General features: G+C 43.0%; 1 protein-coding gene across 1 annotated transcript; it reads right to left on the reverse strand.

The window, feature by feature from the left end:
• Window positions 1-3,326: 3,326 nt before the first annotated feature.
• Window positions 3,327-14,277, reverse strand: LOC130029923 (interferon-induced protein with tetratricopeptide repeats 1-like). Its single transcript, XM_056121030.1, has 2 exons — window positions 14,176-14,277; window positions 3,327-5,214 (listed from the first exon to the last, which is right to left on the reverse strand). The coding sequence occupies exons 1-2, from the start codon at window positions 14,178-14,180 to the stop codon at window positions 3,777-3,779; spliced, it is 1,443 nt and encodes a 480-aa protein (XP_055977005.1). The 5' UTR covers window positions 14,181-14,277; the 3' UTR covers window positions 3,327-3,776.
• Between the last annotated feature and the right edge of the window lie 575 nt (window positions 14,278-14,852).

The raw sequence follows: 14,852 nt of genomic DNA on the forward strand, positions 1-14,852 counted from the left end.
GTTCACCTTTCGACAAAAGGTGCAATCAACCCAATTATCCATGAACAGATGAATAACTAAAATCAAAAAATTCTTTTCAAGTAATCGGCAATTGTTTAGTCACAAAGAAAAATGTGGGTCTTGTGGTTGCAGTTGAGAACTTCAGGTTCATGAACACAGTCAATGTTTAGCCTTTGCTGGGTCAGTCTGCCCTTACAGGAGCTTTTCTGTGGAGAGAAATGGACTCTGGACTTAGAGCAGGAATGGTCTGGAGGTTCTTCTTCTTTCCTGGTCAGGGCCTGGATGCTTTGCCCAGAAAAAGAGTTATGGACTTTCACTGGGGCCTGAGTGTATCATGGATCAGGAGTAAAGAAATATTGTCCAGATCATGGGACAAGAGTGTGGTAAAGGTGGTCATGCTGGAGTTTGAGGCACTTTCCTTCCTTGATCATGAGTCACTCTCAGGGGTGCTGATGGCATCAATTATTGGCTTTTCATATTTCAAACCCTCCCATGTCAACCTTCCCAGTGTCTCTTTTATCCCAATGCATTTAAATTTGTCAGTGGGACCACAGACACAAGAAACTACATCCATTTTTATGTACAGCATCTTTATGTAGTTTCAGGAACTCTAGCGATAGGCATCAGTTCTAAAACAGTATGGACTGATATGGAGGTACCTTTCAGAACAATCATGCCAGTGAAAAATGGCAAACTAATCCCACTGGTTATTGCTGAGAGTAAACTATGCTACGTGGCCACTAAGAATGCACAAGGAGATAGAGTGTCCATCTGTGGGGACATTGGCCCACAGAAGAGCACAGCCCCTCCAACCTATGCTCTGACCTCCAGAACCCCACTGCATTTATATTTATTTATTATTCTTTTTTGTCTCTTTGGGTCACACCTGGTGATGCTCAGGGGATGCTCGTGGGTCATCTGCACTCAGGAATTATGCCTGGCGGAGCTCAGGGAACAATATGGGATGCCAGGAATCAAACCTGGGACTGCTGCATGCAAGACAAACATCCTACCCTCTGTACTATCTCTCTGCCCCCCCTCCCAATTTATTTAAAAGGAAGGAACTGGGAAGACAAACCACTTGCCAGGAGCAATCACTTATTGGTGAAAGGACCAATTCTTATTTTATATTTAATTTATTATTTTAGTAAATATAGGTAATAGTAAATATATGTACATCAGATTTCTACAAATGCTTTTAAATTTATTCATTGGGTAATAATAATATTTCCCTGACCATGAAAGCCAATCGTTGGAAAATGTGAGTAAGAAGAGACTGATAAAATCTCAGGACTGGGAGGAACAGAGATATTACTGGCACCTGATCGAATATATCAACGATCAACGGGATGATAGTGATACACTGATATGGTGAAAAACAATAAAACATGTATTTATTTATTTATCTTTGGCCAAGTCTGGCAGTACTCAGGGCTTAACTCCTTACTCTGTGCTCAGGATGCCTGGTGGTGCTTGAGGGGCCTTAAGTGGTGCATGGAACAGGACCCGGACCAGGTTGGCCACGTTCAAGGTAAACACCTTAATCCTTATACTATCAAGTCCTACTGTTGCTGTTGTGATTTTGGATTTTTAGACAAGCTTGCCAGTTCTCTGGGCTTGCTCCTGGCTTTGTGCTCACGAATGACTTCTGGTAGTGCTGGGGATCATGCTTGAATTGACTGTGTACAAGGCAAGTGTCTTAACTCTGTTCTATCCCTCAAGCCCTGTGCACTGCATTTCACTGAAGAAAAAGTATCTGAGTCATTTTAGATGACACCCGGAATGAGACTGACAGACAGAAAGAGCTCAGGCCATCAGTGCCAAGGCATTTGCCAATGTCCTGATGTTAATTCAGACCCTGAGCACAAACCCCACCTGCTGGATCCAGCAGCCTCCTCTCCGACACCAACCTTCTGGGGAACCAAGGCACCAGCATCTAGTAGAGTCCTGCTTGATTTGTGGAGCACAGAAAGTGAGGCAAGAAAGGTTTGTTGCTGAAGTGAGAGTCTGGGATAGTTTGTCAGCAGCAGTGGACACAAATATTCCAGCAGTCTCCTGGCCCTAGGTCTGGCCTGTCTGTCCCTTTCCCTATGTCCTCTTCTCTCAGACTCCCTGAAGTCACACTGGCCTCTGTTTTCCCATGGCCAAATCCATCAGTCTCATGTCTCGGGTCTGTGTGCCTTCTCTAAACCAAATGTCCCAGACCTATGGTGGTCAAGCCCCTCTTGTCATGCTCTTGGAACTGTAAACATCACTTCAGTGCAGCCTCACCTGGCAGCCTGGTGCTCCGTTGTAATGCTCCTTATAGCACACAGTAGATTTTCTTTCATTTTTGGACTTTTTGGGTCACACCTAGTGATACTCATGGGTTACTTCAGGATCCTCACTCAGAAATTACTCCTGGTGGTGCTTGAGTGACCACCTGGGATGCTGGAATCGAACCTGGGTTGGCTGCATGCAAGGCAAATGCCCTACCCGCTATACGATCACTCTGACCCCCTCAATTTTCAATATATGATTTGCTCCTTTTCTTTCCTTTCCTTTTGGGGGGTGTCATATTCAGTGGTGCTCAGGGCTTACTCTTGGCTCTTTGCTCAAGGATTACTCATGGCAGGACTCAGGGGAATGTGTAGGATGTCAGATCAAACCCAGTTCAGCCTAAAGATAAGTTAAAGATAACATACCTCTGTATTTTAAAGATAACACCTCTATTACCCCCTAGTGTACTATCAGGTCTGCTTCTAGGGAATGAGCTGGGACTTTTTGTTTGCTCGTTTGTTGTGGGGTAGGGGGTGGTCCACACCATCAGTGCTCAAGACTTATTCCTGGCTCTGTGCTAAGGAATTATTCCTAGCAGGGCTCAAAGGACTATTTGGGATGCTAAGGATCAAACTGATCTGCTGCAAGACACTATTCAATGTGCACTCTATCTAGACCCTGAAATTTCTTTCCACTATTTAGTGTCCATGCTGGTTTTGACCTCTCAGTATAGATCTCGAGTTCCTGAAGGACAGGGATTTTGCAGGGTATTTTCAATACTGGCAATTTGAGTGTAGAGAGACTATATCCCATCACCGATGAGCTTAGATATTAGAGGTGCACAGAAGTTCATGGACAGGTTAATGGGCATAGTAGTTTGCATACTAATTCTAGTTTCACATGCTAATTTTAGATGTATGACTCAAGGACCCAACACTCAAAAATTAGCTGTCTCATGGTAATACTCCACGTGTGTGGCTAGGTATGTGTGTGATGCATGTCTCAATAAATGTCTGTCATGTTAACTTTTGGGGATCGTCTTTTATTCATAATGTCCCTCAGTGGAGTCCAGGACACTACAGTCCCAAATCTACTGTGGAAGGAGGAAAACTGTTTTTTTCTCCCCTATATCACCATCCTATTGTGGGTATTGAACATTGAAAACTCTTTGCTGATTAAAATGAATTAATTAGGCATTTTAATTTAGGTAAGTCCAGTGTTTTCTTTGCTACAAATCTACTCAACAAATTACATTTTCTAGAGAGACTTCACAAAGAAATGATTTGTCTCTCTTCTGACACAGAAACATGCACATTCTGTTTCCTGTCTTCTACATATTGCTGCTATATATCAGGTTTGAATTATTATCTGAATGTACACCATTGCAGGGAATTACATGATATGGTATTGAGAGCCACAAGTAGCTACTCAATTACATGTTTCAAAAGCCATCTCTTGGGTTGGATTAGTCCAGTGATTCTAAAATGGAATAGACTGTGAAATGCCAAATGGTGGCATCATGGCTTTGGACCTTTGAGTTCGTGTCCCACAGATGTCTCCTGGCCGGCAGCCAGCTCCAGGGCTCGCTCATAGCTCTCCAGGGCCTTCGTGATTTCTCCTCTCTGCTTCTGCGCGAACCCAAGGAGGGTCAAGCCTTCCACGTCCAATTTATTTTTCCGAAGTTTCTTTAAGGCGCATTTCTCCAAAGCACTGATACTTTTCTCTCTTGAAAAAGATGGTTTCTCTATTTTCACCACTTTCAAATAATGAACAATTGCATCTACTTCAGATTTCCTCTGAAATTCCTGAAATTTGCCATAGTGAAGATGTAATTGTTGCAGGTCTTCTTCTGTGAGTGATTTCATGCCAAACACTTTTTGGTAGATGTCCTCAGCTTTACTGTGCTCACGTACTTCTATGTAAATTTCTGCCAGGGTTAGGTAAGCAATCACAAAAGTGGGCTTGTGTTTCAAAGCACACTCCAAATGATCTATAGCTAATCTAGCCAGTCTTTCAATATTTTCTCTGTTCTGCCCTCTGGGCTGCCAGTGTGTGACCTTTTTATTTTGGCTGATTTGTGCTGTGTAGCAAAGTGCCAGCTGGTGATGCACTAAGGCAGAGGAGGGCGTGTCCTTCAAGGCCTTTTTTAAGAGCTGAAGAGCTTTATCCAGAGAGCCCTTTCTGCGGTGGAACTTGGCTGCGTACCGAAGGATGTACGTGTGCGAGATCTTGCTGGCCAGCGCTTCTTCAATGTACTTTTCTCCTTCATCTTCTCGTCCTAAGTCCTGAAGACACAGCGCTAGGAGAACTTTCACATATTCATTTTCTGGATTCAATCTGATGGCCTGTTCTAGGGGGTACAGACTATTTATACTTTCTACGCTCTTAATGTTGTTCAGGCGGTAGGTGACAATTGCATACCCAACACTGAATTCAGGGCTTTCAGGGTCCACTTCCAAAGCCTTTTGAAAGCAAACCTTGGCTCGTTCATAGTTATTTTGTCCACATTTCAGCAAGGCCCATCCTTCCTCAGAGTTGAGCTCTGGACACTCCATCCTGTATCTGAAGGGACTTTCCAACTTCTTGCACGTCTTCTCTACCTTGTCCAGGTAAGTCTGGGCTTCTCCCAGCCTCCCCATGTGGTGGTACAGCCAGGCATAGTTGCCCCAGGTGACCAGACCTCTCACATCTGATTGGTCAGCGAATTCTTGCAGCAGGAAATCTTCAGCTTCTTTCAAAGTCTCCAGGGCTTCCTGATTCTGGCCTGCCAGGTGTTTCACGTAGGCCAGCAGGTTGTACATTCTCGCATTGTTCTGGACATGTAGGAACTCAATCTGATCAAAGACCCTGTTTTCTAAATCCAGTATTTCAGTGTGGTCAATTTGCAAGCCCCACGTAAAGTGGCATCTCAGCTGGAGCAGGTGCTCTTTCATGAGATCCTCGTTGGGTTTGTCGCTGTGAAAAGAGACAAGAATTAGAATTTTTAAAGGAGGGCTCAGTCCAATGAAATGGAATCATCACTGTGAAAAGTCCTATATTTCACCTCACTTGTTTTGTGCTCCCTCCCTTTATTATCTGGTGCCTCTTAGGTGCCTCCAGTATTCATATCATTAGGACAGAGAGCACAATGACAAAAAAAATTTTAAAAATTCCTGAGCTAATGCTAATTCATAGAGTCAGGAGGTAGGACAGGCGAGGCTTATTTTATTTTGAAAACTTAGTAATTTAATGTGCTGGAGCAATAGCATAGAGGGTAGGGCACTTGCCTTGCATGCAGCTGGCATGGCCGAGCTGGGTTCAATTCCTCCGCCCCTCTCAGAGAGCCTGGCAAGCTACCGAGAGTATCTCACCCACACGGCAAAGCCTGGCAAGCCACCCGTGATGTATTCGATATGCCAAACACAGTAACAACAAAATCTCCTATGGAGACGTTACTGGACCTGCTCGAGCAAATCGATGAACAATGGGAGGAGAGTGACAGTGACAGTTATTTAATGAACTATTACTTTTTTTCCACATACACACTCTTACCAGTAACATAGGTATACAAGTTTTTATTTTCCCCACTTCCTTTTCCTCTGTTGTTTCTGTTGTTTCTATGATGACCAGTTCATTTCAGGGTGCTCGATATCATATACTTTTGTTGTGACACCAACGATCACAAACAGCAATACTACTGTTGGGCCGGCACTCAGCATGTGAGCAGTGTCAAGGATCAATCTTGCACCCTCATGCCTTGCTCAGGTGAGAGAGACAAGAGGCTGGGTCCAGGTTGGGGCCACCCCTTCTCCTCTCTTGCTATGAGTTAGTGCCAAGCTCTAAGAGGCTTTCTGCAAGCAGCCCACCTGCACGCCTGCATACATGTAAGTTGTCAATCGCAGCTTTACCTTTCACTGCCATTACCACGCTGTGGCTCCTCGCCAGCTCTTGGGGACTCGTGTGCCCAGCTGTGCTTTGCAGAAGCCGCTCTGGCCCAGAGCGCTGTGTGTGTTTGTGTGTGTGTGTGTGTGTGTGTGTGTGTGTGTCTCATACACGAAGGAGTCTCAGAGCAGTCACTCAGGGATCTGAATATATGTGGTTCTCAGGAGATCAGTGACACCTTATGCAATGCTCTGCTCTCCAGTTCTTCCTTTATGACTTTATCTTCTTGTTTTTCAATGTCTTTCATTCCTGCTGTGTGTCATGTGTTGATCTAGGCTGCTTGCCTTGAAGTTCATGCCTGGAAATTCGCTTCCCCTTCTTGGGACACCCTTTCCCCTATGAAACACGGAGCAGTCTGTCTCACATGTTCAAAATCTGGGTGTTCTCTTAAAGTGGTTATAGTTGCAGGACTTTTGCCTGAAAACTATGAACCAATTCATCCACGTGTGGACCTTTTCATGTCTTCTACTTTCCAGGGAAACTCTTAATGGAGGGAACCTAAGATGTGGCATATGGTTAAAGAACCTTCCCTTGAAGGGCAAAATTAAAAACTAATCGTAAATCAATGGTAATTCTTATATTTTTATAAATGTTTATGGTCCAAATATTTCTGAGGAGCTTATACCTATATATAAAGTTTAGTGAGTTAATATAACCTCTTTAGGTCTGAATGACTCTCCTTTATATTTTATTTTGTCCTCTGGGTGCTATGGATCGCATAATTAAAATTGATCCTACTGTACAATAGATCGGGATCTTAAGTGCACTTGTCCAGCTTGTGTTCAGGAGTGATCTCCGAGCACAGCTGGATGTGACCCAAAAACAAACAAGCAAATTATACAACTTATGATGATTTACCTAACCCAGATGCTTTTAGTCTATGGAAAATTAAATTGGAATTTATAATTTAGTTTGGGACATGCAAATCATTTTTTAAAGTAAGCTTAATCTTGATTTCAATGGAGCTAAGTTTTATTTGTAGTTGAGCAATCTTTTGTAACGGGGCTAAATGACAAATATTGTTTCATGGTAATATGTAACTGGAGACTGGAGCGATAGCACAGTGTGGGCTGGAGTGATAGCACAACTGTGGGTTGGAGCGATAGCACAGTGGTAGGGCATTTGCCTTGCGCGCATCCAGCCCTGCCGAGCAGGGTTCGATTCCTCTGCCCCCTCAGAGAGCCTGGCAAGCTACCGAGAGTGTCTTGCCCACATGGCAAAGTCTGGCGAAATGCCTGTGATGTATTCTAATGCCAAACACCGTAACAACAAGTCTCAAAATGAGATGTTACTGGGCCTGCTCAAGCAAATCCATGAACAAGGGGTGGACAGTGCTACAGTGATACAATGTGTAACAATTTAAAGCCTTTTTTGAGGAGGGCGTCACACCTGATGATCCCCTGGGTTACTGCTGGCTCTGCACTCAGGAATTGCTCCTGACCATGCTAGCGGGACTCTGTGTGGTGCTGCAGCTCAAACCCAGGTAGGGCGCATTGAAGGCAAATGCCCTACCCACTGTACGATCGCTCTAGTCTTCTATTTGATGTCTTTAATATCTGTGAGTTAAAGTTCCTGAAAATAAAAGTTTTATGAAAAGAGCCCAATCCTGTTTTGTTTCGTTTTGATTTGGGTCATGCCTAGTGGTGCTCAGGGCCTGCTCTTGGCTGTGTGCTTAGTAGACCCTATGTGGTATTGGGAACCAGGTTCTCACCATTATTTGCATGCAAATCAAGTTCTTTACTCCTGTACTACCACTTTGCTCTCAAGAATAAAATCTTAATTGATTAAAATGAAAATAATATGGAGATCTTAAAGGGCTCTTAAGGTATCCACAACTTTAGTTTTCTGTTGTGGAAACTGAAACACACATGTGTTGAGTAATAATCCTAAACTTTTTAGGCTTCATCAGTGAATTGCCCCTGTTACTCCCGCAAGAAATGCTTACAGTGCTCTTATGAGCACCCCTAATCCCCTGAGGTTCTCTTTAACCTTTCCTTTGTGCTTTCCTTCTCATTGTTAGCTACTATTGGGCTTGGTTACTTATGAAGTTAAACCTTGTGTTGGCTCTGGATTTAGTATTAGTGGATTACTTGCATTTCTCTTTCCCTTGTTCCCTTTTCATATTTTACTATAGAGTAATGCTCTTTGCTTAAACACAGAAAGAATACTAATGCTATGCTACTGATATTTGGGAGTTAATTGACTCTGAAATCTATTCACTCCTGGGCATCTGTCATAATTACTTGACTCTGGTTTTAGTCGCCATGGTTCCTAGCACCTCCAAAAGCTGGGTTCTCTCGAGGGACTTCTGGATCGTCCCAGAGCAAGCAGCAATGCAACCCTGGCATTGATGGAACAATTCAGAAAGCATAAAATGTGGTATGATACGAGCCATGATGACCTAAGAGACAGGACCCCATGGGGTAAGAAAAGTTAAACGGGAGTTGTAGTAAAAGTCAACCGGTTCTGCCCCTGGAGCCTAGAGAACTGAGTTTTGGAATCTATATCTCTCACAGTGCTTATCCAAGTAACTGAAAATATTAATAAGAAGTAAACGTAATTGTTTAATATGTACTAGTAAGGGAAAGAGAAAAGCAATATAGATGCTTGTTGCCCTGTGCGAATTTCTCAGTATAGTCTCAGAATGTCTCCTTGAGTAAATTCCCACAAAGAATTGCCTCTGATTTACCTCTGTAAATGATTAAAAATACCTACGGTCAGTCCTGTACCTCGAACCCCCTCAGATTCTCAATATAGAGTATTTGTTTGGAGATAATAAACAGGACATTTTGACTATCTGTGTCCCCTGTCTCTCTGTTCCTCTGCTGGAGTGGCCTCGTAGGTGGCGCTCATCCACCAAATGCGTCATGCACTTGACTCACACACATGGACTAGATATGATGGTGCTTCGTGAGCGTTGTCACATAATGAGACGATAGCACAGCGGTAGGGCGTTTGCCTTTCCCGCAGCCAACATGGCCGACCCGAGTTCGATTCCTCCGCCCTTCTCGGAGAACCTGGCAAGCTACCGAGAGTATCTCGCCCGCACGGCAGAGCCTGGCAAGCTCCCCGTGATGCATTCGATATGCCAAACACAGTAACAACAAAGTCTCCAATGGAGACGTTACTGGGCTCGCTCAAGCAAATCGAAGAACAATGGGAGGGCCTTTACCTTTACTTAATATTATGTGAAACTCCGGAAAATCGAATATGGTCTCATCAATTCAGGGTATTATTGTAGGTATTTATATGTCAAAAAGTTGAGAACATCACTTTACCAAATGTGTTATAATAAAATTCTTGTGAATATCCTATGCCTTTTGCCATTTAAAGAACTGCTCTACTGTGTTTTGTCCAGTCAAGAGTACAGGAAAGGTTTGAAAAAGAAGAGTTGCCACGGAACTTGAAGATAAAAAATTGGATTCGCCAAAACAGCATGAGACTAAAATTTTCTACCTGAAATTAAATTAAATATTGAGGATGAAAAGTCATTAAATTCTTTTTGTTTATTTTGTGAAACTGCTCATCTTACTTTTGTCAGATTTAAAAAGTGTTTCCTCTATGAGCTGTGACGTTCATACAGCAACCTGGTAGACTACGTCTAATTGTAAGTCAAATTTAAATGTTTGTTTCTTTCTCTCCCTGGCAACGTTACTTCGCAGTAATCTATTTGTCTTCATAAACCTAGAAAGAAAGCTTTTCTGTCTATAATAGTTAATTTGAAAACAGTTTGTATTACTAAGGCTCTGACTTGGAATATCAGAAACATTCTGCTTTAGGAACCAAAATTAACCCCACAGAGTCAATGTCTTGCTTGGACTTTTAGAACTTAAATGTTTTCATTAAAATGCATACGTGTATGTAAGTTATGTGATAGATGTGTTAATTGCCCAAAGAGGAAGGAGTGTATTTAGAATGTATGCATGGGGGGCTGGCTGGAGCGATAGCACGGTAGGTAGGGCATTTGCCTTGCACACGTCCCACACGGCCAACCCAAGTTTGATTCCTCTGCCCCTCTCGGAGATCCCAGCAAGCTACTGAGAGTATCGCACCTGCACGGCAAAACCTGGCAAGCTACCCGTGATGTATTCAATCTGCCAAACACAGTAACAACAGGTCTCAAAATGGAGACAATACTGGGTCCGTTCGAGCAAATCGATGAACAATGGGAGGACAGACAGTGCTATATGGGGGGCTGGGGATATAGGACAGCTGGGAGGCATTTGCTTTGCACCTAGCCTAGATGAGTTCGATGCATGGCATCCCAAATAGTTTCCTGACCACCATCAGGAGTGGTCCCTAGGTGCAGAGCCAGGAGTGACCCTTGGGCATTACAAGGTGTGGCCCCAAAACAAACAAACAAAAAAACCCTAAAAGTCATAGAATGCATGCATTTAAAATTACCAGAGGCATACTTTTTTTTTATTAGTGAAACACCATGAGGTACATTTGTACACTTACAAATTTTTGTGCTTGAGTTTCAGTTATACAATGATCGAGTGCCCATCCCTCTCATTCTCCACCACCACTGATCCCAGTATCCCTCCCACCCCCCCATGCCCCCTATCCCACCCTGCCTCTGTGGCAGGACATTCACTTTTGTTCTCTCTCTCCTTTTGGGTGCTGTGGTTTGCAAAAGAGGCATTGAGTGGCAATCATATTTGGTCTATAGTCTACTTTCACCATGCATCTCCCATCCTGGGAGGGTCCTCCCAACACCGTTTATTTGGTGCTCCCTTCTCTCTCTGAGCTGCCTTTTACCCTAGCATGTACAGCTGGCCTCCAAGCCATGGAGTAAACCTCCTGGTACTTATCTTGGCTATTCTTGGGTGTTAGTCTCCTATTTTGTTACTTTATGTTCCCCAGATGAATGCAGTCTTTTTATGTCTGTTCCTCTGTTTCTGACTCATTTCACTTAGGATGATACTTTCCATGTAGTTCTAACAGCCACATAGTTCTCCATTGTGTAGATGTACCAAAGATTCTTTAACCAGTCATCTGCTAAATGTTAATCGGGCACTCAGGTTTTTTCCAGGTTCTAGCAATTGTAAAGAGTGCTGCAATGAACAAACAAGTGCAGATGTCACTTTGACTATACTTTTTCAGAGGCATACTTTAAATATCTTACAGTTTTGTGTCAAATATCATAATAAAGATGCAATTAAATTAGTTAGGTAACATAATTATATTTAGATAAAAGTAGTGTACGTTACCTTACTAAATTATCACTTTTTATTTTATTTCCTTACATGCATGAAATACTCTATTTTCCCCTATCAAATCTTAATTTTTCATTAAAAATTATCTTCATGTGTATTAAAGCATGTCTCTGTAAAAGAAAACTATCTATAAAACATATCAAATACAAATGTCACACCTAAGAATTATTTTATATAAAATAATTTATATAAGACATCTAGCCTACTATTTCTTTTATATACGATATCTAGGCTATTGCTTACATTTCTTTAAATTTTTTTTGATTGAAGCCCCTTTACAGTTTTATTACAGATGCCAAGGAATAGTAAAAGGACTGGAGGATGCGTCAGTTTTCAAGTTAATTCCCCAGCATGTCAGGCCCCTCCCCCAGCCCTAAGCACCTCCATGTGTGACCCTAATGCCATAAACACCTGGACAGGTACCACACTTCTAGTCAAAGAGATGACAAGAGTTGAATCCTGGGGTTTTCAAAAGACCCTCTGCAATAGGAGAGTGACATTTCCAGGGAAGTCTCAGGGTGCCACAGATGCACCCTGGTTATGCCCCAGTTGCTTCTGTGAAGGGCCTGGCTGATCTCAGGCTTGGTTCATGGGTCAGAGTAGACAGCATCTTAAGAATTCATTGCTTCAGAAATGAGCCGGCCCAGGAAGTCTCCAGATCAGTGCTTATTAAGCTATGCTAATCTGCATAGCGCACTAAGTACTGGGACGTCTAGTCAAATGGAGACTTGAAGATAATCCGTTATATACAGATGTTGGTTTACAAAGGTGCACACCTGAAGATTATAAAATATTGTAAGGCAATATTGTTTCAATAAAGCTTTAAGAAGGAAAATTACAAATTTGGGATAATGCCTTTCATTCGGGGGAAAGGGTAGGGAACAATGATCACAACCAGCTGTGTTCAGAACTTACCTCCTGCCTGTGTTCCGGGATCACTTTTGGCAGTGCTTGGGTCTTTATGCAGTGCTGGGGCTCAAACAGAATTGGCAGTGTGCAAAGTAAGGGCCTTAAGTCCTGTCCTAGCCCTCTGGTCCTAAGAATGGACTATCTCTCTGGCCTGAGTGAGGTACTGCCTAACAGTCACTCAGGGATACTGAAACAAACCACACTACGAAGAGCAAGGCTCCAAGGAGACTTCGTTTGGGGTCAGTGATTTCCAAATAACCACTTTCTTGTCCCCAAAGTATCCTGCAAATAAGCAAACCTCACTTTATGTCAACACACTTCCAACGTATCCATTTGTCCACACAGTTCAAATTTCATTCACTCATTTTACACACAACCACGCAGGAAGACTTTGGTGTGTCTTGGAAATACATGTGATTCTTGTGAAATATTTTTAATTCTAAAGTATATCTCTGATCGGTTCAGTTCTCACCAGGATTCAGCATCTAGTTGTTTGCACAGAACACACAGGTTGGGTGTGCTACAGGGCATTTGGCACACACTCTTTTCCCTATATACACTTCACAGGAAAATGTAGCAGGTCAATATGAGGTCCCAAATAAATGTACCTTCTGAATCTTATAGCAAATTGCAAGGAAGAAGATATCTCATCAATAGAAAGCTTGCCACTAGTTGGGGTGGGGGTGGAGGAGAAAGGTCAGGGAAGGGAACACTATGACATTATTAGCAAAGGTAAGGGGGTCACTCTGGAGACCAGAATGCTGAAAGAAGGTTTAAAGTGCTTACCACAGAGGCAGGCTGGGGAGCGGGAGGGTAATTGGGAATGCAGGGGAGGGAAGTGGACATTGGTGAAGGCGGTGATATTGGAACTTTGTACACCTGAAATGCAATCAGGAATAACTTGGTATCTTTGTCATTCACAGTGATTCAATAAAACTCATCATGGTAAATTAAATTTAAAAGCGTACAGTTTTGAAAATGACCACACCATCACAATAAGAGTCCCAGATCTGATTTAAACTTTTCAAATATGAGAAACAAAAGAAGCAGATTTTTGGTTTCTTTCTTCCAAACCCCAGATCACATTGGTCAGATTTTTTCTGCAAGAACTTTAGCATGCCCTCCCTCTGGGTTCTCAACAAGCTCCTCTCCTCCCCAGATGCCACCATCCTGTTCTGCTGGAAGTTCTGCCCTCAGTGGCTGTCTCATTCATTGCGTTCTAAATGAGAAAGAGCCACAGAAATTCATGTACATGAGTTGGGGGCAGCGAGGTGGCTTGGTGGCTAATAGTTTCTACCTTGCAAGTGTAAAGCCACAAGTTTGATCCCTGGTGCAACGTCCATGTGCCAGGCAAGGTTCTGGCAGCTACAGCTACAAGATCCTGATGCTGCGATTATTTATAACTGCATGCAGCCTGGTGTGTGTGTGTGTGTGTGTGTGTGTGTGTGTGTGGGTGTGTGTGTGAGCATCTTAACTGAAGGGTGAGAGTCTGGGGAAGCACCACAAGTAAAACGACATTCTAGCACCAGTCAGGCCTGAAAGCTTCCAGACAGTACATGTGTGAACACCACAACTAAAAAGAACCACAAAACCACAAAACTTCAGTGAGAAAGACAACCATATGTGCTGACACCACAATCAAAAGTGTGAGACCTTTGGTAATACAAATGCATCAACAGAGGGAAGGGAAGGGAAGGTGGAAACAAAGGCATGGATTAGTAAAACAGTCTGATCTGATTAGATAAATATAGGTTCATCTATAAGCATACTCAGATTCAGCCTTATTCAGGAAATTGTATGCACAGATAAGATTCAATTGTTTTATCAGAAAATCAGACTCTTTCACAGAGAAGCAGGAAACCTTTACCTCATGGTGACTATTTCTCTGCAGCTTTGAAGGCTGATGTTCAGGCTGATTTCACCTTTTGCTTGTGGATCACGAGAAAATACTGAAGAGCTTGCATTTGGATGCTGGCTGTTCTGTCTGTGCTTTTATGAACAGGAGAAGGAAACCAAAACTTCCTATGCAATAGCAAGTTTCCAAATGAAGGGAAATAGAAACTGAAAGTGAGAGAGGCTCCCCTCCCCTCCACTGGCAGTCAGGTTCCACACAGACTCTGAGCACTGTGCTTGAGAAATGGTTCATAGACACAGATCCCAGACCCTGCTTCCAGAGATTCTGGTGCAGCTAATTTGGCAGTGGGCTCAAGAATCAGCATTTGTACAGCACTCTCGAATTTCTATTGTAGGTGTCCCTTTATGTATTTTGAAAGGCACTGTTCTAGAGCTTCCTTGTTCAGCATTTTGCCCAGGGTCCTGAAAAGGTCAGTGGCAAAAATGTCTAAAACTGCAAGTTCAATCCCTGGCGCCACTCTCAGTAACTGTGACTCTGGTGGCACTGCCTTTTGAGGTCCTTGGCACTGCCCAACATTGAGACCCCGTTAGTATCACAACCAAGTGTGTGTGACCCTTGGTTGTCACAACCATAGTGAAAAATTAAAGTAAAGTAAAGTAAAGTAAAGTAAAGGCCCTCCTGTTGATCAT

The sequence above is a fragment of the Sorex fumeus genome, unplaced genomic scaffold (genome assembly GCF_029834395.1).
Source record: "Sorex fumeus unplaced genomic scaffold, SorFum_2.1 ptg000043l, whole genome shotgun sequence".
NCBI lineage: Eukaryota > Metazoa > Chordata > Mammalia > Eulipotyphla > Soricidae > Sorex > Sorex fumeus.